At 40.4% G+C, this 20,084-nt stretch overlaps 1 protein-coding gene across 6 annotated transcripts in view; it reads right to left on the bottom strand.

Moving 5' to 3' along the window:
* The window catches only part of ccser2a (coiled-coil serine-rich protein 2a), a 48,375-nt gene extending 28,527 nt beyond the window's left edge, over window positions 1–19,848 (bottom strand). For 2 of the 6 annotated variants that reach the window (XM_080869000.1, XM_080869005.1), the window contains exons 1-4: window positions 19,240–19,848; window positions 8,940–9,031; window positions 6,142–7,601; window positions 5,841–6,052 (exon numbers count right to left, since the gene is read on the bottom strand). In XM_080869000.1, the coding sequence (XP_080725126.1) occupies window positions 5,841–6,052; window positions 6,142–7,601; window positions 8,940–8,956 (1,689 nt within the window). In that variant the 5' untranslated portion in view covers window positions 8,957–9,031; window positions 19,240–19,848. Of the gene's footprint in view, window positions 1–5,840; window positions 6,053–6,141; window positions 7,602–8,939; window positions 9,032–12,255; window positions 12,365–19,239 lie in introns of those variants that run through there. The other 4 variants (XM_080869001.1, XM_080869002.1, XM_080869003.1 and 1 more) reach the window with 4 other exon arrangements.
* Between the last annotated feature and the right edge of the window lie 236 nt (window positions 19,849–20,084).

The raw sequence follows: 20,084 nt of genomic DNA, 5'->3' as shown, positions 1-20,084 counted from the left end.
TGCATTCATCAAAGATACAATGACATAGCTAAAAGTGGCAATATTCTTCATGTAATTATTTTTCTCTTCAATGATACTATGCACTGGAAAGCAGAAACAGAGGCATTGTGGTGGGAATATACTGACTGCCATTGTTTAATGAGTGATAGCAGCTGCAAAACAGAGTAAAACAGACCTGGAGAAAACTTGAATCAGCAGTATGTCTTTCCAAGATTTATCTTTCCTCCTCCATTTCATTTGGTGCACAGTGTTGACAAAATAACAGTGCTGTGCATAGTCTAGAAACTGTAGTCACAAACACTCGTATAAAAACGATCTTGGTTACAAATAAACAGTATGATAAACAAAAACAGGCTGCATTAATGCAGCAGTTCTTTAATACTTGTGAAAGTAAGACTAGACTCTATTTGATTCTCATGTTACGTGCCATTTCATACCTTTTAAATAATTGTCACAGTTTTACATGTACTTTAAACAGGTATTTTACTTTCAAAACATATGCAATCAAAAACATTCAGTGAATCACATATCCTTTCGTTTGGACTATGAGAATACTTACTAAAAGCCTCACCCTCCTCAAACTAAAACATCTTCCTCCCTCCTTACAGTGCAGCTATAAGGATCTAGACCCCAGCAGCTACACTGTAAGGCAATCCACTTAGGGAAATGCACACATCACAGTGAAAGCAATCTAATATTGGGATTGCTTAATGATATTAAGCAGGGAATTATTTAAAATCGACTCACCTTTTATACTCACTTATTAGTTTGTTGTTAGAACTAAAACAAAGTATGTGCCCAAGTGAGGAAAATTTACCTGACATAGTTTTTCCATACCTTCGTTTGCTCATTTCCTAAAAATGACTGGAATTTATTTATCTGCAATCCCAATAAGCTAGATCAATAATATTGGTAAAATCTTCACAGATGCACTCCTTGGACAGCAAGCAATAAAGCCTGCTAGCTAAATTTAAAGTCCATAAATTGATCACACTTAATCAACCCAATTTTGTCACTATAATTGATTTTGCAATTATCTTGGCAATCTGCTATGTTATTGGCTTTGTTCTTCCAAACAGGGCCCTAATAAGCAGCAGCTTAATTCTTTCAACAGGTGGGGGTATAGCTGGGAATCCAAAGTGTTTATAAAAACATTGTGGTAATGATCACGACTGTGGGTATGAAGCGTGATCATGATTGATAATTATAGATCACATGATATCATTTGACTACCATCTTCACAAGGTAGAACTGTGTGTGTGTGTGTCTGTGCGACGATACCTAAACAAAGGACTGAATGCACCAAAAGAGATGTACACAAAAACCACTATTTACCTCAAAGCGCTGCAGCTGTCGGTCTAAAAATCAAGACAAACAAAAGCAAGTGAGCTATAAGCCTCATTAAAACAACAGCATAGCTGGGGCACTGGCACCATGTTCCATAAATGGCTGAGCAGTCTGCAGACAAAAGGCTTAAGCACCTCACTCATTTAAACACTAATGAATTGACCTGTCTCAACCTGGCTCCATAAAAGCCTAAAATTAGAGGCAAAATAAATAAATCAGGGATAAGAGGCGACGGTAATTCTGCAGCTTTGAGGAAGCCGAGGAAAAAACCAAAGGATTACTAAACAACCATGAGTTTGGTAAGGAAATACACACAAAAAAGGGAGGGAATGAAGGAATAAGGTAGAAAAAAAAGAACAGCTACCCAGGAGAAAAACGGATTAAAACATGCAGAATTATAAGCAAAAAAAAGATAACACTGAAGCATATTTCATTCAAGGTTTCATACTGTGAAGGGAGATGCTGAGCTGTAATTCCAAGGAAGGGAAATATTTTCTTTTAAACGAGAGAAAGTTCAATGCTTATGGCTCAGGAAATCAACAGAACTAATTTAACTTCTCCATTTAAATGTGACCACAAAGTTCAGGTAAATAGGAATCAAAACAAAGCTCAAAAAAGCTCTGATGATAATGTCAAAGAACACAATCTAATAATCCTGCATTGCATGATGAAAAGGTTAATGTGGACTGATTCGACTCTACAGTAATTTGCAAGGCCAAACAGCACAACAAAACCCAATGCCAAATGAAGAATTACACATGACTGTCAAAACATATTATAATACAAATGCGCTTTACAGAAGTAAAATGTTTTTAGAGCCGTTACAATGCATATGGGTTGCTATTATTGTCCACAATGATATAAATAGTAGAACGCATCAATCAGCATGTGAATTTCCTACTGTGTCAGCTTCAGCTTTGTCTTCACCCACTGCGTTTATGATCGGCTGTGAGCTGCTTTAAATCAAAAACAAAAAAAACAACCTTCAAATATTCAAGCAGTTTAAATATAAAATGTTCCCAGGTCTACTGGTGCTGTTGCATTCTATGAAACATTGAGCTGAGGGCTGGAATACATCGGCAGTAACTGTGAAAAGTGGCCCTCCATTTCACAATGCCAATTTTGTAAAGCTGGTACAGTACAGAGCTGCATGGTGCATCATGGGAATGTTATTATGAGCTCAGGTAGCCCACTCCTTGATTTTGCACAGAGGCATATGAATGCAGATAGGGCCACATATAGCCAGAAAAATACTGGCACACACAAACCAGTAGCACTTACAAGCGCACCCACATCGTGTTGTCTAAAGGATGCACAGCGCCTCCAAGTGGACTGAGCATGGCACTGCAGTGCAGTGCAGCGCAGCAATACCGGCAAGAAAGCAAACATTACATTCCAGATGCATAAATGCTATTGTGTAAGCATCAGCTGGACACTAGTGTTTACCTTTTGTTCTTAACTATGAGAGAATGTTTTTTAAATACACCACATAAATTGGGCACAAGTAACCCACCTTTCTTTATTTTTTCAACATTGAATTCAAGAAGAGTTTGTTGAGAAGCTGTGAAGTCAAACTCCCGCAGCATTTAACTCAATTACCCCTTAAATAAACACAGGGTCTCAAAAGGTATTACACAGCACATTGATTAAGCAGGACACCAATCTACTAATCCATTTGGAGACATCCGCTGTTTTGTGACAGGATTATTTCTGCTGCCTTTCCTCTACTTATTACAAATAAATATTTACCCAGTGAACAAGGGGAGAATGATTAATGACAGACAAACAGATGGAAAGGAAACGGTAGAAAAAAGGAGTGGGTTAGAGAAAGCTAACTGCATCCAATTACAGTAAATGGGCTCATTTCCTCTAATCAAATAGCTCAGTTAAATATCTCAAAGGCAGAGTCCCCATAGAGTTAATTTTCACACACCAGCAGTCACCCACTAAGTTTCCCTCTCTCTCTTTCTTTTTGGTCCTACTTATTACCTTTTTTTCTTTTTTTAACTGCATTTCTCTCATCTAGCTTCTGCTCTCTCATTCAAATCATACAACACGCAATATCACCACTGCCCTCTTCACTGACCACATTAGTTCTTCAAAAGAAATGGATACTGCATGAAGGAATTCCTCTACAAACGTCTGGGTTGTTGAGCTTTATTAAATACTCAGTGAAAGTCAATGCATCAGCATCGTAACATCTATCCAGTGTCCAGTCACATCCAGAGATGCATCATCTAGCAGTTCAATGACAGAATGGAATCAAAGTGGATTTTTATTTTACTCTATTAGTGTAAGATCTGATGACTTCTTGGCATGAACTCACTGTCATGTCCAAGAAACAAGTTTAAGATTATCTGAATATAAAAAGTGTTTCTCCCCATGTCTACATGCCTAAATGTTATTGCCACGTGACCCTTTATATCAGGGGTGTCGAACTCCAGGCCTCGAGGGCCGGTGTCCCGCAGGTTTTAGATATCACCCTGGGTCAACACACCTGAATCAAGTGATCAGTTCATTACCAGGCCTCTGGAGAACTTCAAGACATGTTGAGGAGGTAATTTAGCCATTTAAATCAGCTGTGTTGGTTCAAGGACACATCTAAAACCTGCAGGACACCGGCCCTCGAGGCCTGGAGTTCGACACCTGTGCTTTATATGACTCAAGATTAAACAAAAACAACTTATCAAATACTGAAACTTAAAATATGACTGCTTGAATAAAATGCTCCCTGCTTGTTTGAATATCATGCTAGGAACACATTTTTAAAAAGGTGTGAAGGAAAATCTTTGTCATTTTACAGTGCTTTGCATGTGTCTTTAAAGTTTATTTTTTGGGGGGAAAAGGGCATTCATTTAAAAAGAAACAACAAAAAATAATCTTCTTAGTTTTAATATTTGTTGTCTATTTTTATTATTTTCAATTACCGTAAATATAAGACTTCAAAATTGTTGAAATTGAAATTGTGAAAAACAACACATTTTGTTTTTATTTATATTTCAGAGAATCATTTGTTGTACTTGTGATATTTCTGAGTACTAATGAACATATATGTTTTAAATAAACAGGCCAATAAACAGGTTGACGTGGACCACAAGATGACCAAATGCACATGTCATGCTCCGATATGCTGTTCATATTATAGATGGACTTTTATCGAGCCTTTGCTTTTTCAAGAAGTCTCCATCATGATAACAGTTGAACTAATCTATTAGAGAAATGCACTCAAACACACTCATCTGCATACACAGATATACTGACTGACTCCTGATCACATACACATGTCTAATGCACATGTGCTTGTAATGATCACAGCACTGAACAAATACAGGCACATCCTGTACATACACAAAACCAGTAGTGCTTTTTTGCTTTTGTATTCACTCCTAATCCATTACTGTGAGATAAACATGTGGCACTTTCAGTGCCTTGAAGGTTGTGTCACATAATGAAAGTAGTAAACACACAAAGCGTATTATAAAATTTCTAATCCAGCTCATTTTAAGCTCTTTATGCATTCCTGAGATCAGGTGCTTGGGTACCAAAATATAGAGAATCAAAGCAAGGCCAGAAAATTCTAATACTACACGGCTGGTGAGCAGGTTAGTTTTCCTTTGAGACAGAACGAAGCCTTGGCATGAGACGGGCAGAGAGAGCTGACTGAAAACTAGAAAATTTTGATTTTTTTTTTTGTTCTGGCCATTAATGTATAAATATAAAAAGAAGAACTATTTAAAAGTGAAACTGACTACTGAACTTTGGCACCATGAAGGCAGCATAATCTACAAGTAGGGCATAAAGTATATACACCGTATTTTTAGACAAGACAGAACTAAACGTAGACTTGGCTCTTGAAATTAACACTGCATACATTACATTGGGTATATTTTAGTCTTCCATTTCTTGGTAGAAAAAATCAAAAGCCCTTTGAGGTCTGCAAGATGCTTGAATTCTTGTCTGCAGAAGCCACAGAAATGTTAACAGACCATTTCTTTAATGTGTAGCAGGTCATGCTTAAAGGCTCAAAACCTTTACATTTCCTTCAACTCTCTCCTTCTTACTTGGAAAAAATCCAGTTCTCAGTCACACAAGCCTATTCTTTGCCAACTTTCAATCAGCTAAAGCAGAAGCTCTAAGTGTTCTCCGAGGTTTTTAGCCCGAGTAACCACATAATCGCTAAAGGGTTTTGGCTGCTCTCCACCTCTTTCATTTTCTAAAAAATGCTACTGAGCTATCTGCCAGTTGACTTAAAGGCAAGGAGGGGAAGATTGGCAGAAGAAGAACGCTTACTTTTAACACACATAATTGATTAATTATTCTTCAGAAATATGGATATCAAACTATTCCTTAATTTACTGTTAATTAGTTGCTTAAAATAATTTAAATTTCATATTTTTTTAAATCACAATCAGAGTAGAGTCAACTGAAAAAACGAATTGTGGGGTTTTTACATTTTTATGTAAAAACTAGTTAAAGGTGAAATGAGGACTTACTATGCTGTTCAGCTCTGAGTCATCATAGCTGTCTAACCGATGAGCCACAGGCCCCCCAAGGGGCTCAAGCCCCTCTTCATCCCACATGTAGGTTCCACCAGAGCTGTTGGAGGGTGACAGCTCCACAGATGAAATCTGGGGGGCATCAGTCTGCTCTGGAGATAGCATCAGTGATCCTTGGGACTCCTGCATAGGACTTTCTTCCTTATGACCTGCAACCACATAGACAAAAGGCTGAACAAACACCACAAAGGATAGCACTGTATCTATTTGAATTTGCTTTCCAAAGGGTGAATTTTACCAGTCAGATCCACAGACTCCCAGTCACTGGTCTCATTTAGGAGACTGTCTAGCTGGGCATCACTGGCAGCTTTTCTGTTGTCAGGCATGTCCCCATCACTGAAAACATCTCCCACACTGTCGAAGTCATCTAGAAACTCTTCACTGATGTCACCTCTCTCTATAGATGAAGCAGAAGATAAGGACATGTCTTCCAGGGTCTCGGCTGCTGTTTGGCCACCGCTTTCTCCTCCTTTTCCTTCTGCATTCCCAGAGCTTTTGTCACTTTCACTTTGAGATTCGACTTTGTCAGCCTTGTAGGTTGATTCATTCTCCAGTAGACCTACACAATCAGAGGCAGTTGAAGAGCTGATATCCTCCTTAATGTTACCTGGTAAAAGAGACTTCTGCTGTTTAGCCTGCCCAGTTCGGGGCAATTTGTAGCACAACGACACCCCACTGCTAGCCATTGACTTGGTCAACACACTACTGGGGAGCAGAGCCTTCCTTAAAGTACGAGGAGTAGTTGGTGTCGTAGTGATCAAAGGGCCAGGCAGAGAGGACGCAACTGATGAATTTTTGTTGTACTGAAGTCCTCCAACCCCACCTAAACCACCTAAACCTCCAAGGCTGCCATGCAGTCCTAAACCCACTCTTCCATTACTCAGTTGAGGGGGTTTGACAAAACTACTCCGAGGAGGCCGCAGCTGAGTGTTGGCCAGAGGCTTGGCTAGTTCCACAGCCCGATTAAAAGAGAAAGACCGTATCATAGGCTCACTGGTGGGCGAGGGAATCTGTTTAAAGTGAGTGAAACTATTTGAACGAACCATGTTGTCCAGTGCTACAATCTTCAGGCTCTCACTGGACTGGGATAGGCTGTCTTGAGAGTTGCTTCTGGTAGAGCTAGAGCCTAACCTTGGTCGCACAAGCCGAGACTCCAACCCTGTCTGAGTAGGAATGCTTGCACTATTACTACCTGTTTTAGAACTTCCATTCATGGGGCTCTGCCCTAACTTGGTCCCAACTTTGGGAGTCATCTTTGAGGATTGCTTTTGAATAGCCTTTGGGCTTGAGACAGCCACCATCAAAGAGCCTGATCTGCCCATCTTAGATGTTGCTGGAGAGCCATTCTTTACTTCCTTGATCACAGAGGGAAGCTGTGTCTGAGCCTTGTCTTCACTTTCATCCTCAGGGGCAGTGGGAATGGATGGACTAGAGGGGTTTACCCCCTCATCTCTCTTCAATTTTAGGGAAAAGGGTGACGCCTGGATCACACCATTTGGGCGTGTTGCTGATGGAGTAACCTTGCCATCTTGCGTAGGGGTGGCTGGATGTGCAGAACCATTAGAAAGGGCACTGGCGCCACTAGTTGAGGACCGTCCACTGAACTTAGGCAGTCTGGATACCATGGCAGACCTGATGGATGCTTTTTCTTCCATTAGATGCCAACCAAGGCATGGAGCGGCATGGAATTTTCCACAGCTGAGAAAAAAGAAAATTGACATAAAAACAGAATAACATGTGATTAGAGTGTCCATAACTTTACTTAGTGATAAAGTATCACACGGTAAAACATTTGAATTAATCACTAGTCTTTTAATAATTCTTATTTTTATATCCATGCTGCTGTCTAAATATCAAAACAAACTGTCTAAATAAAAGAAAAACAAATCACACCCCTCCCCCGCAATTCTTATTATCTGTTATTCAAAAAAAAAAAAAACTACTTTTATTTTTTTAAATAATGTCAGAAATCAGTATCAGTGAACTCTTGGTTATTTATATAATTACAAAATATGTTAATTTGACTTTCGTGTGTTTTTCTTGTCATCAACACAAACCTGCAGTGGATCTGTGATGTTCAGTGTAATAACCTATTCAGCTGAAAACCATGTTGCACTATCTAACAGATCTGTATAGTCACTAATTGTTTTGATACTTTTCTAATGCTTATCCCACTTGGAGTTGTTATTATAACAGAGCATCTTTTCCTGTGAGTGACATCAAAGCCTACTAATGAAAGCCCAACCCAGAAAGCAGAATGCCAAACGCAGTTAAGATACTGCAACTAGCAAATGCACTCAGATGCACAAGCACACACATGCAATTGCGTGTTCTCATCAGCAATGCTATTATAATTATCTTGTAATTATCCAGTAATAGTGCTAAAGATATTCCTTTCCACCTGTCGCAACGGTTGCAATCTTCTTTTCATAGACTGTTTACTGTGAGTGGAATTAGGAATTAATCTGGCACGCATGGGGACCTGAAACTTTGTCACGCCAAGTTTGTCTTGGTGTGTGCATGCAGACCCTCGGGAAACAAAAAGGCTCTGCCCTTTCAGCTGTCTCATAACCACAAATTTGAATCCCACATGGTAAATCTGACGTCTCTTCACTGAACTCTGCTGGAAACATTTGTGAATGTCTTAGATATTTCTTAGATATAAACTACTGAGATTAAGTAAATGTATTAAGATTAATAACAAGTTCATAGAGTGAGCTTTAATTTTTTTTAGAGGTTTACAGATGAATAGCCCTGCACCTGGCACTGGTTTTGGAGAATTTGCTTCCAAACTGTCTCGCCAATGAAAAAAAAAGAAAGAAAAGGAAAGAAAAAGTGGGTAAATTGGTAGACACTGCCTGTGGGACAGGGGGAAACCAGAGCTGGGAAGGTGGCCAACATAATGAATAGTGAATGGAGGATATACAGTATTAAAGCCAATGAAGGGAGAATACAAGCCTGTTCCCTCTGGCTCATTGTTTGATTCATTCAGTTTCAATCACCCATGTGACAAGTGTACATGTGTTGGTGGTGTACCTGTATGTTATATCCATCTGGCTAGGGAATACTACAAATTGAAAAGTTGGTGATACCCAGATGGCTGGTGTAGTTAGCAGAAAGCAAACAATCTGTGTAAGGAAACAAAGCAGTTACCAAAACTAAGTGCCAACAGAAAAAAAAAACCTACTGTTACACCAAATGTTATTTAAAAATTACAAGTTATCGTTCAAGAAAAGCTTATTGTGTTGTAACTTTGTGGCAGATCAGGAAGTACCCATGAGTGGATCCCCTGACAAACTGTCACACAGCTACAAACACACTTACGGGAGCAATAATTCAATCAACTCTGAAGAGGTGGAGGGGGTGTGCTGAGTCACAATATGGATCTCCTAGCTTGGAAAAACCTCTCTGCTACAGTGTCCCACATTCCTATACAGGAACACATGCTCAAACAGACTCTGCCACGGAAGTGTCTGGCAATGCCGCCTTCCTAATCTGTTTCACAAACACACATGTGTTTAGATGCAAAATGCACACACTTACACACAGATGAAAAAAAAAAAATCAGGTCAGCATGTGCAGGCAGGGCAACCAAAGCCTCTTTGCCCTGGAGGGGGTAGTGACTACGCCTGTCTGTGTTTAATGGGTGGTGATTAGACTAAGGGTTTTTGCAACTGTCAGTGGCCTCACAACATTTCCAGTTTCATTCATATCTACAGTGGCAAGTCACTACCACATAGCAGCAAACTCACACAGCAAATGTGGCAAATACTTGTTCATCTGGGTCGTCTCACCCATCACTCAGCCACTGAAAGTTATAATCAGTAAGCTGCTGCCTGTTTATAGAGATGCAGCAAGGAAAAATAACACCGTTGAGGTTTTGACCTTTTATTAACCGCAAGGCAAGTGTATCAAAAAATTCAAACAAGTGACCTTAAAACATTTAAATAACTACAAATCAACAGGCAAATAATGTCCTATCATCAAGGCCTTGTACGAGTTAGCATTCAGATGGGTATTGTCTATATAAATTTTTCTATACTTTAAAATATACAATAACCCCGTTTTTGTTGGCTGAATAATTTCAAAGTGAATGGCCTTTTACTAATTTCTATGCACAGAATAGCCTTCCCAACCGGCTCTATTCCAATAAAAAGTACAAAGACAAAGGTCAGCACAACAAAGCCACAAATAAACAAAATCCTAACTGACTGACACACATTCAGAAGTAGCGCAGTAAACCGTGCAGACCATCTGTCAAACGCTCATATCTGGAGACTTGCCCCTCCCCCACAGCCAAGTACTGGTAAAAAAGTAAATATCCCTTTGCTGAAATCAAGTATGAGGTCTGAACTATAACTATATGGTTCTTATGTGATTCCAATAGTAAAATAGCCCAGGAATAGTCCAGCTGTCAGGATTATTAGCATCCTTCCCTGAACTGAAAAATGATGTCACAGGAAAGCAAAATATTGGGTTTACAGAGTGAAGCTGTAAAAGATTATGTTCATCTCGATGTCCAAAGCATCATTATATCATTATAATAAATTATCTGTGATATGCAAAAGCAAGCAGAAGAAGGGTTGACAGGAGTAAGCTTAAACTAGAAAAGACAGGGACATTCACGTAAGTGCAATTAGAATGGGAGAAACAGAAGGACGAGACTCGAGGCACACTTTTCCTACAGAGAGATCCTCTGCTGGACAGATAGCTTAGCATCCAGTGATCCCTGTGTGTGAAATGAACAGTAAAGTGACATGACATCTTTTCTTCCTCTCTGTCCCAGAGGGATGGTGCACTTTATTTCATAGTGACAGTCAGGGTATTTGGCCTTCCTTCAATTCAAACTCAGAGGACAGCCATGCAGAAAGCACCCGACAGAGGAGCAGGAAGGCTGAAAAATTTGATCTGGATTAGTAAGGTCGTTCATTTCTCTTCTGGCAAAGCTTTCACTTTTGATGCGCACACATGCACCCAAACTAGAAAGATGCATTCTTCAGGAGTAACAGGATGGATGCAGATAGGATGCGACAGCCTGGAGCGATGATCTATTGGGTCATTGGGGCTACGCATGAATGGAGGTGCTCTACTACACACAGTAAATCCCCCATTCCTGCTGTTTATCCCCATAGCTAATCTGTCCCTAACTCCCAGTGCTCATAGTTCCCTATCATTACAAAGCCTCCATACCATCTCTCTAGAGAGCAGTACGTCAAGCTACATCCATCTTTTTTTTCCTCTTCTAGCTTTCCATCAGCAGACTTAATAATTTAAGGGATGAGAAGTTTTTTTTGATTTTATTCAAACTCTGCAATAAGTATACTACAGCATAAGGGATGTCAAGGAAGATGTAATGTTTCTGGTGGGATTCTTATCAATATTTTTACTAATTGTACTCATGCACTAACCTTACAATCCAAAGTCACGAGATTCATTTTCATTTTCTGTCTTTCTAACGAAAATACTGTTAGGTCATTTTTCAAAGTGGCACATTTTAAGCAGTGTTTAAGTTGAAGGGGTTGAAAGCAACAACTATATTACCTCATGTGGGACTGAACAAAAACAATAACATCATAAAAATAAACAAATCTGTAGCCTACTACACTACTTTCCATAACTCAACTGACACATTATCCCTGTCTGAAGAGCACAGTATGTCATCCAGCCTGCTCTACTGTGTGAGAATAAAGCTCTGAAGTGTATGGGCCACCCCAGCCATGCCCATTCAACCTCTATCTTAAAGCAGTTTTACCATCAACTCAGTCATTTAGGAACTGTGTCAACCAACTAAATTACATTTTAAAAACGAAAATGCACAGCCTAAGCAACTTCACACAGCACTGAATCAAAACCAAAGTGCAACCTCATTTGCATATATTGACTGAGTCTAGAGTCTCACTGGAGTAATAACTAGGCCAGTCATCTGGACAGAGCAGTTGTGGGTCATAGCTGTGTCCCTGAAGAGATTAACAGAGTGCCATTAGAGAAGGCTAATAGAATGAGACAGGGTTGAAAGTAACGCTGGCGCTAGACTAATGTGTATTGAGTGAAAGCAATACTGGGAAGAGCTGCACTGATGTTAAAGGATGCTAATCCAATGACAAAGCACTGAGAATTTGGTAATGTTCTATACTAAAACGTGGCAGATCAAATGACAGAGTGCAACAGAGGAAACAGTGAGTGCAAGAGAGGGGAGCAAGATAAGGTGTGGCAAGCCACGGCACTGAGATCTACAGCTAGACCACAACAAGCAAAGACAAAATCACATCATCACATCAGTGCATCTTTCAGTGAGACTCATCTAATCTATTCCCTAATGTGCATCACAGAAAAGTAGATTAAAAACTATTACCTTAACTTGGTGAATTTATGTTGAGTTGTTCATCATTTTTATCCCCAAATTAATCAACAAGGGGAGAAATAAATGCAGTCAAGTGGATCTACACTTTGTTTCCTCCATCATCTAAACTGAAAGTAAGGTAGCAGCAAAAGAAAGTAGAGCACAGGAAAAGGAAGACACCCTTCAAAGGTTGAGCTGTATGCTGCCCTGCTCTGTCTTTGCATGTGTGCCTGAGTATGCGTGTAAAGTGACGTGTGTGGCGCGAGCGCTGATGGGTGTGTGGGTGGAGAGAACAGAGCCTTTATGAGGGCGTTAATATTTGATGGGGAATCTTTTAGGGATCCTACTCAGTGTGCTGTGAAAGGAGAGGAGAGCAGAGGAGAGAAAACACACCAAAAATATGATCCGCAATATGTTAAAAAGACCAAAGTCACATAATCGCCCCCAACACAGGAAGGCTTATCTACAAGCTGAAGAAGCAATTTACAGAATGCTGCCCTATGCTATCATGAGATCACCAGAGGGAATAATCAAGGAAACAGATCCTGCCTCCAGTAAAGAGAAATATACTGTGGCTCTTGTAAAGCTCCACTGTGAATTCAATTTACTTCCACTCATTTCATGGTCAACACAGCATACTGGTTCCATTCAGTCAACCATTTCTGTTAAGTGCTGGCAGTAAAACCATTCGAGCACTGCCACTTCATCCTGTTGTGTCTGTGATCTCACATGCCTTGATAAGTCCCAGCATGGAGTCTAAAGCAATGGTCATTATAACAGCAGCAGAACTGGAGGCTAACATACAGGATTTCTAAAGCATAAATAAGGTTTTACTTTGTTTCACTCAACGCTTTTGCCAGATAGCTCAATATAAATCAGCTGCTCTGCCTGTATGTAATTACACCAGAGGTGCAAAGTAGATAACTGTCAAGCTATTTTGAGCCAAAAATACTTTCTATTAAGGCTGAATGGCAGTTGAGGATACTGTTGTGATGCGACACTGATTTGGGATATATTTTAAACATTCAACCATCACACTGCCAAAGAAAGTCTGAACCAAACTGAGTCATACTGCTGACTAGTCACGACACACAGAGACACCTTTTGAAAAGTTCTCATAATCTACCCTGAGTCATCCTTTACAAAAACACCCCTTTCTGAGGTGTGGAAGTCTTGGTGGCACTTATATAACTCTAATTATGTTCTCTATCATAACAGGACAGATGTCAGCTCTCCCATTCTACCAACACCAAGCTGTATATTCGAGGTTTGGTATATACGTTTGACATGCATAGAGGGACATTTCTCTGTCTTCTCCCTCCCTCCTTACATGACCTTCACTTGAACCATCCTGTGAGAACACTGCAGTGCAGCTGACAGCCCCATTTAATTCCCAACTTATGATTGGCCACAAGGGTGAGAACGGCTGATAAGTGTCACCAAGCAACAGCGCAGATGTCAGTCATTGTCAGCGAGGTCATTAGAGCTGTTCAAAAGCAGTCAGAGGCTGGTTTTTGAAGTAAGTCCACATAAAACCATATTACTGTGTGGTCACACAAGCTAGGCACTGAATAACTATACCACTGGGCGACCTGCAGTTTCAATTTAGTCATAAACGAGTAAAAATGTGGCTCAAATGAAGTCACTGCACAGTGAGGGGTTTCTGTCAGGGACGTATTTACACCTACGATAAAGCCCGGAGGGTTTCAGTGCAATTTAGCGTTGCACTTGACTAACACTATCCCTCTAGATTAATCCTAACCTGGATTTTTCTGCTGGTACAAGGCATATGTGAAATCACTAGCACGAAATTAGTCATAAACAGGTATCCAGTGCTGCACTGAAAACCTCCTCCTTGCTTTGGTTGCTAGCAGGTTGCTGTGGTCACATTAGATTGCATGGAAGATGCTGACTTGTCTGTAAATACACACAATCTGCACAATCCACCAAGCACAACCTGTACTTTTAAAGTAAACATTCTCCATTTCTGGTTTCTGGTGCATTTTTTCAAGTTTTAACGCAGCTCCGGACAGCAAATGGCATGTGTCTGCAGATAAACTTTAATGCAAACTATGGCCCAACGTGGCAATCTGCTAGCAACCAAAGCCATCACAAAGATATTTTTGGTGCAGTACCTCCTTTGAAACTGATTTCACCTTGTGACAGCTAGCAACCTCCAGAAACCACTCACCATCCAGGTGAAGAACCGGTAAACATTTCTTCCAAGCAAGGGTGATACAGACTGGTCAGTACACCTGTGTACTGAGGCCTTAATTACTAGATATGACACACATTTGATAACTTAAAGGTTGTAGTTGTTTTTTCTAACCCATTCATTAATTTTTTTTTCTTTCATTTATCCAATTCAGGGTTGCTGATGGGCTGTAGCCTATCCCAGCTGCCATTGAACAAGAGGTGGGGTACACCCTGAACAGGTCGCCAGCCAACACAGAGAGACACGTAACCATTTACACTAACATCCACACCTATGGCCAATTTAGGTGATTTAGCCCATGTTATTCTCTGGATGATATCAGAGCAATGGCATAACACTCTTTACTTTATCAACAACTCTTAAAACAGACATGGGTTCTCAAAATTTCCAGCTTATCTTAGGGCCTCCCCCATGGAGTCGTTGACTGGAACAGTCAGTTAGAAGAATCCCACCTAAAAAAAACCTGTTCCTCAGTAAACTGAGCCTTCACCCACACAAGGGGCGAAGGCTGATGATGTGAAGTGAAGTGGATATGCTGCTACCCACATGACATATGAACAGAGTATTCTCTTCATCTGTCTCAAGTAAGCTTGCTAGAAAATTAACAAAGAACACAGGGCATACACACTTTACAATGTTACTTCCTGGCACTAGACTTTATTTGCTGTATACATAATGTTTGGCACAGCTATGCTATCTTGTGGAAGAAGGGGATTCTCATTGTACACAAAAGAGCAAAGAGCAAAAACAACTCTGACTCATGCACCACTTTGCTGAGAGAATAAGCACAAAAAGCACATTTTGTAGATGCAAACAGGCCTGCTGTACCCTATACCACCTCTAACCTCTTCCTTACTAACCCTCATGGGACATACATAGCAGAAAGAAATCAAGATAGGAGAGAACTGTGGCTTTTAAAAAATAAAGCAATGTTTTCCATGACAGCCAACAGAAAGGTCGCAAAGATGAGACATACGTCTAAACAGTAAGCTTTTAATAGTTGTTCCTATTGGATTTATCCCGTGAATGGATGGTACAATGCTATTAGGTCAGCTTCCTCTATGACCCACTTCCCTCTTTCCTGTGCCGCCTCCTTTTCTACTCACTCTATCAGGCTGGCTGTCTCAACAAACACTTCTCCCAATCACTACTTTTTTTCTTTAGACAGCACATTTTTATTTAGTAGTTATCAAACAGTCTCTGTAAAACCAGGTAGAACAAAGCATCCACATATCAAATGCGGCCACTGCTGGCAGTTAACGTTCGCAAAATGCTTTGTGTCCATTTTCTCATCGTCTGTAAATATTAAGTCAACTAGAGGGGAACCAATCTAAAAGAGTCCTGAGATAATAGAGAAACATTTCCATTCACCTCAGGAGCTTTGTGGAATAAAGTGAATGGATACTCGTACTTCTATGTCCCCCTGCTGTGTAATTTTCTTTGAAAAACAGAAAGGCACCACAGCACAATGAAATCCATTATCTGCTCAAGTAAGATGATGCTATTGCGGCTGTGCCTGCCACGCAAACAAGAGTATCTGAATATCACATTCATGTCTGTGCAGGTAATTGCCGAGGCTGACATTTAGAACTGCATTTCTTTTTCCCTTTAAGGAGGGTATGAGTAATGAGTCAGATCTCACAATTACACAACCATCAGATCCAGAAAAGGAAATGCACTATGTAAAATAATACTACTTATAAAGTGAAAGTTTCCCTAGGGAAATAAAAGTTTAAGAGTGACATGATATGGCACTGCTTAAAGGCTAAAAAGGGACGATGTGCCAAATGAAACTGGTGCAGTAACATGAGTACAGAAACACTCTGGAAATAAGCCATCGTGTCTGAGAATAACACCCATTTTCAGCAGATGCTTGCAAATTACAGCCAGTCCCATATGGTAATTGAGAATGACTCAGCAGTGATTGTGGAGGCAGGCAGAGAGCAAATGTTCAACCTCATAACAGAGTCCACAATCCTCAGCACATGGCCGGTGTCTGATCCTGGGGACATAACCACTCTATATCACATGACTCAAAGCCTTGAAGGATTACCGAAGGAGACTTAAGAGTTTGAAGGAGAGTGATCGCACGACCTGTTGTAGTGAAAGTTAAAATCGATTATATCACCTGATGCCAAACTGAGAGTAACTAAAGGAAGGCCATACAATCCATGCACAATTCATTCAAATATTCAGATTTTGATTTGTTTGGTATTCATGTGGTTTCAGTTTGTCACTCACTTTTCCATGGCTCACACACATAAGCTCATTTGTTTCCAGGAACTATTATGTTAAAAGTTATTTGTGTGTCCCACATAACCAAATGAGCAAAATTTAACAATAATTCATTCATTTTTTTTAATTTATTCAGTAATTATTGTACTTGGCAGGTCAGCAGGACTTTTTAGGGGGGGCTGTAGATGAACGTAGCACATGTCAACAGAGACAAATACCAAACATGCTTAAAAAAAGCTTAGAAAACTGTCTAACTATTTTTTTAGATGCTGATTTTCCATAAACTCTGATATTATTCAAAAGATAAACACCAGAAATGTTAATTTATGCAGTTCTGTTGTTTTCTCTGTCATCCTGACACCAGGATCATGCTACAAACGAAACAGCATATTCTGTGTTTTGTTAAACTTGTAATGAATGTACAGTATACACATTTAGTAGGTTAAAAGTTATAACAATGTTTTTTGTTTTGTTTTTATGTCATAGAAAGCAAAGTGTGGCACTTTGTCACACTGACTCACTGAAACACATGAACCGACCACTCTAAACACAGCCTTTGCTTTTCCACATATGCCACATGGATCTGTCTGCTGTAAAACATACCACTTCCATTTTAAGTCAATATCTTAATAATATTATGACATCATCCAGCCAGCAATTACACACATCTGCTGTCAACGCCCTGCACTGTGTTCATAATTATGCCTGGTTAAATACAATTTTTGGAGAAAAAGAACACAAGGGCTCTTCAACCAACTGAACCACTCCCAAACACTTAACTGATTTTATTTACTGATGCTTTATAGAAGAGAAAATATCAACCTACACAAGAAATTTCCAGCACATTACCTTCTAGTGCATGCAAAATTAGGATTTATCTCCCAACTCAGCCATATGATCGTTCATTCTTATTCTCTCAGTATTTCGACGTTGTCTTTTCATACTTTCAAAAGCTTTCCCTAAAGATGCCTAAAAGGGCCTTGCTGATCTTTGAAGGACACTTTAACTCCAAGGACTCTGTGTTTATCCATCAGAGATTCTGTGTCAACACTTTACTACGTATGGAGCTATTCCAATCCTGTAAACATCTGCAGTCTTACCGAGGGAATAACAGAACTGATAAGCGTGGCTAAGTATAGCTCTAATGACAGGCCACATACAGCGAGAGAAGAGGGCAAAGAGGATCAGAGAAAAGTCAAAGTCAAATCAAGTTCCTTGGCTCTATGAGGAACACGCATGAAAACCTGCACAATGTGGTTGAGCATAAATGTCAGAAAACCAGAGATGTGGACTAAGTATAACACCCACAGCAGACAGGACTGGAAACAGCTCATGTCTTAAAGTATAAGGAGTTGTGTAGGGCTCATCTTGCTTAACGCTTACGTCTTCATCCTCCACCTGTGATTTCTGGTATTACTGTATAAATAACACTTATCTGTGCTGTACATAGTGATTTTTCAGCATTTTACGACCCTGTCACCCTCGAGGTTGCACTTCAAGAGCGCTATGGTGTCTTGGAATGACTGCTACTCCCAGGGTAGTGGGACAAATGTGTGATTTCACAAACAGCCACATTACAAAATACACTGACGCTGACAGTTAAGGCAGGCCAAAGAGACACAGCAGTTTGGGTGGTCCACTCTTCAGCAGACGTTCAGCTGTTGTAGAGTGGAATCAGATTGTAAACACACCCTCAGCCAAGGTGGCGCTCCAGGATCCTAGCCAACAGGTGTCCAACGTACACACTCATGGATCAGCATGTGCGTTCGTGTTTGTGTGTGCGTGACCCCACCCTAACACCGGACAAACCAGACTGATGTTCATCTCGCTTACACTAAGGGCAATCGGTCACGCCTTATCCTAATGTGTACTGGCGCTGATGCCACGGCGCTTTACACTGTCTGGCCTGTTATAGATCACAGCCTAAAATGGCACACACACACACACACCTCATGGTAAAGACTTGAACTGTCAGCAACTACAGTCGAGGTATAAAAATATGAATTTGAAGGCTCCACTGCACGGTCGCTTATAAAAACCCTGCTTGAATTTACACCCTTGTCTGCTGCATGTAACTTTAAGATCATCTATGAGTCATCTTCAGTTACCCTTAATTCCTGGCATGTCCATGAGCAAGGTATCTCAATGGTAAATCTCAAGGAAGCCAGATTTCCCTTTAAGCATTAACTATTTAGGTACCCAACAGGCTGTGAGACACTTGACAAGCAGCAGTGCTCCAGAGTAGCTAAAAATTCCAATTTCTGTTTGTATTATGCAATAAAGAACATTCCTATGGTGCACAAAGGTCTTATCATCCTTATTCACGGTACAGTGACTCTCACGGCATGTTATGACTGTGGAGGGTGTTGTTGGAAAGCATGGCCTCCTCTGCCTCACAGATGAAGACCAATTCACATCTTTGAAAATAAGGGCTCTATAGGCACACATACTGGAAACAATTTCTATTGTTGTCACGTCATTTCACAGCTAAAACAAGACTTGTGTAAGCTAATACGGACTGTCCATTGGACTGTCATTAGACTTACCTAAATGATGCCGTTACAAGCGTGTTTATCGCCTCGTGGTTGGTTGAGGGAACCGTCTACTTGTTCGTTGTCTTTTAAACAACATGGTGTTACAAAGTGAGCGGCCGAGAAGAGGTAGCAAGTCCTACAGTTTCGCGTTTGAAACTAGCTCACCGCGGAGATGCACTGGTGAAGTTAAGGCTAGCCCGTAGCCTGTAATCATGACACAAGTTTAACGGTTATCGCTACAGCCGATGCATCACAAAGAGTTATTTGTACTAAACAAATCAGCAAGCTTACACTAAGTGCTTGAAGATAGCTTATAAATAAATACATTTTAAAAAATCGTCTTTCTCTTTAGTATTTCCAGCATACCGTTAAAAACAGCCCGAAGCAACTGTACCACTATCCGTGAGTTACACTGACAGCAAACATCGACCAACTGATGATACCGACACTGAAAACGGGTCGTCCGCAAAGCGGCAGGCGAGCTTTAACGACAACACGGCCATGTGGACCGAAAGAAATCCTCACACGAAGCAACACCTGGGCTTGTAAATAAACTAACCACAGCAGGAACCCCCCGCAAAGTTCAGTGTACAGACGGAGTCCCCCCAAAGCGCCTTCTCATTCGACATCCTCCCCTCGCTTTCGAGGGGGCGGAGCGTGTAGATGTCACCTGGGACTTTGCACGCTAATCTGCAAGCTTGGGTTGCATCTCTCTTTGCTAGGTGTTATTGAAGTCCTGTGAGTCAATTTCTGTCTCTGGCATTAATTTAATTCGCTCTTATGAGTTTATATTAAGTTGTAAGCTTTCAAATAAAAAGTAAACTACAGCTTGGTAGCCGCACGTGTGACGTCAGACC

This window comes from Rhamphochromis sp. 'chilingali', assembly GCF_963969265.1.
Source record: "Rhamphochromis sp. 'chilingali' genome assembly, chromosome: 20".
NCBI classification, from domain to species: Eukaryota; Metazoa; Chordata; class Actinopteri; order Cichliformes; family Cichlidae; genus Rhamphochromis; species Rhamphochromis sp. 'chilingali'.
This window is presented reverse-complemented; position numbering and strand designations above follow the sequence as displayed.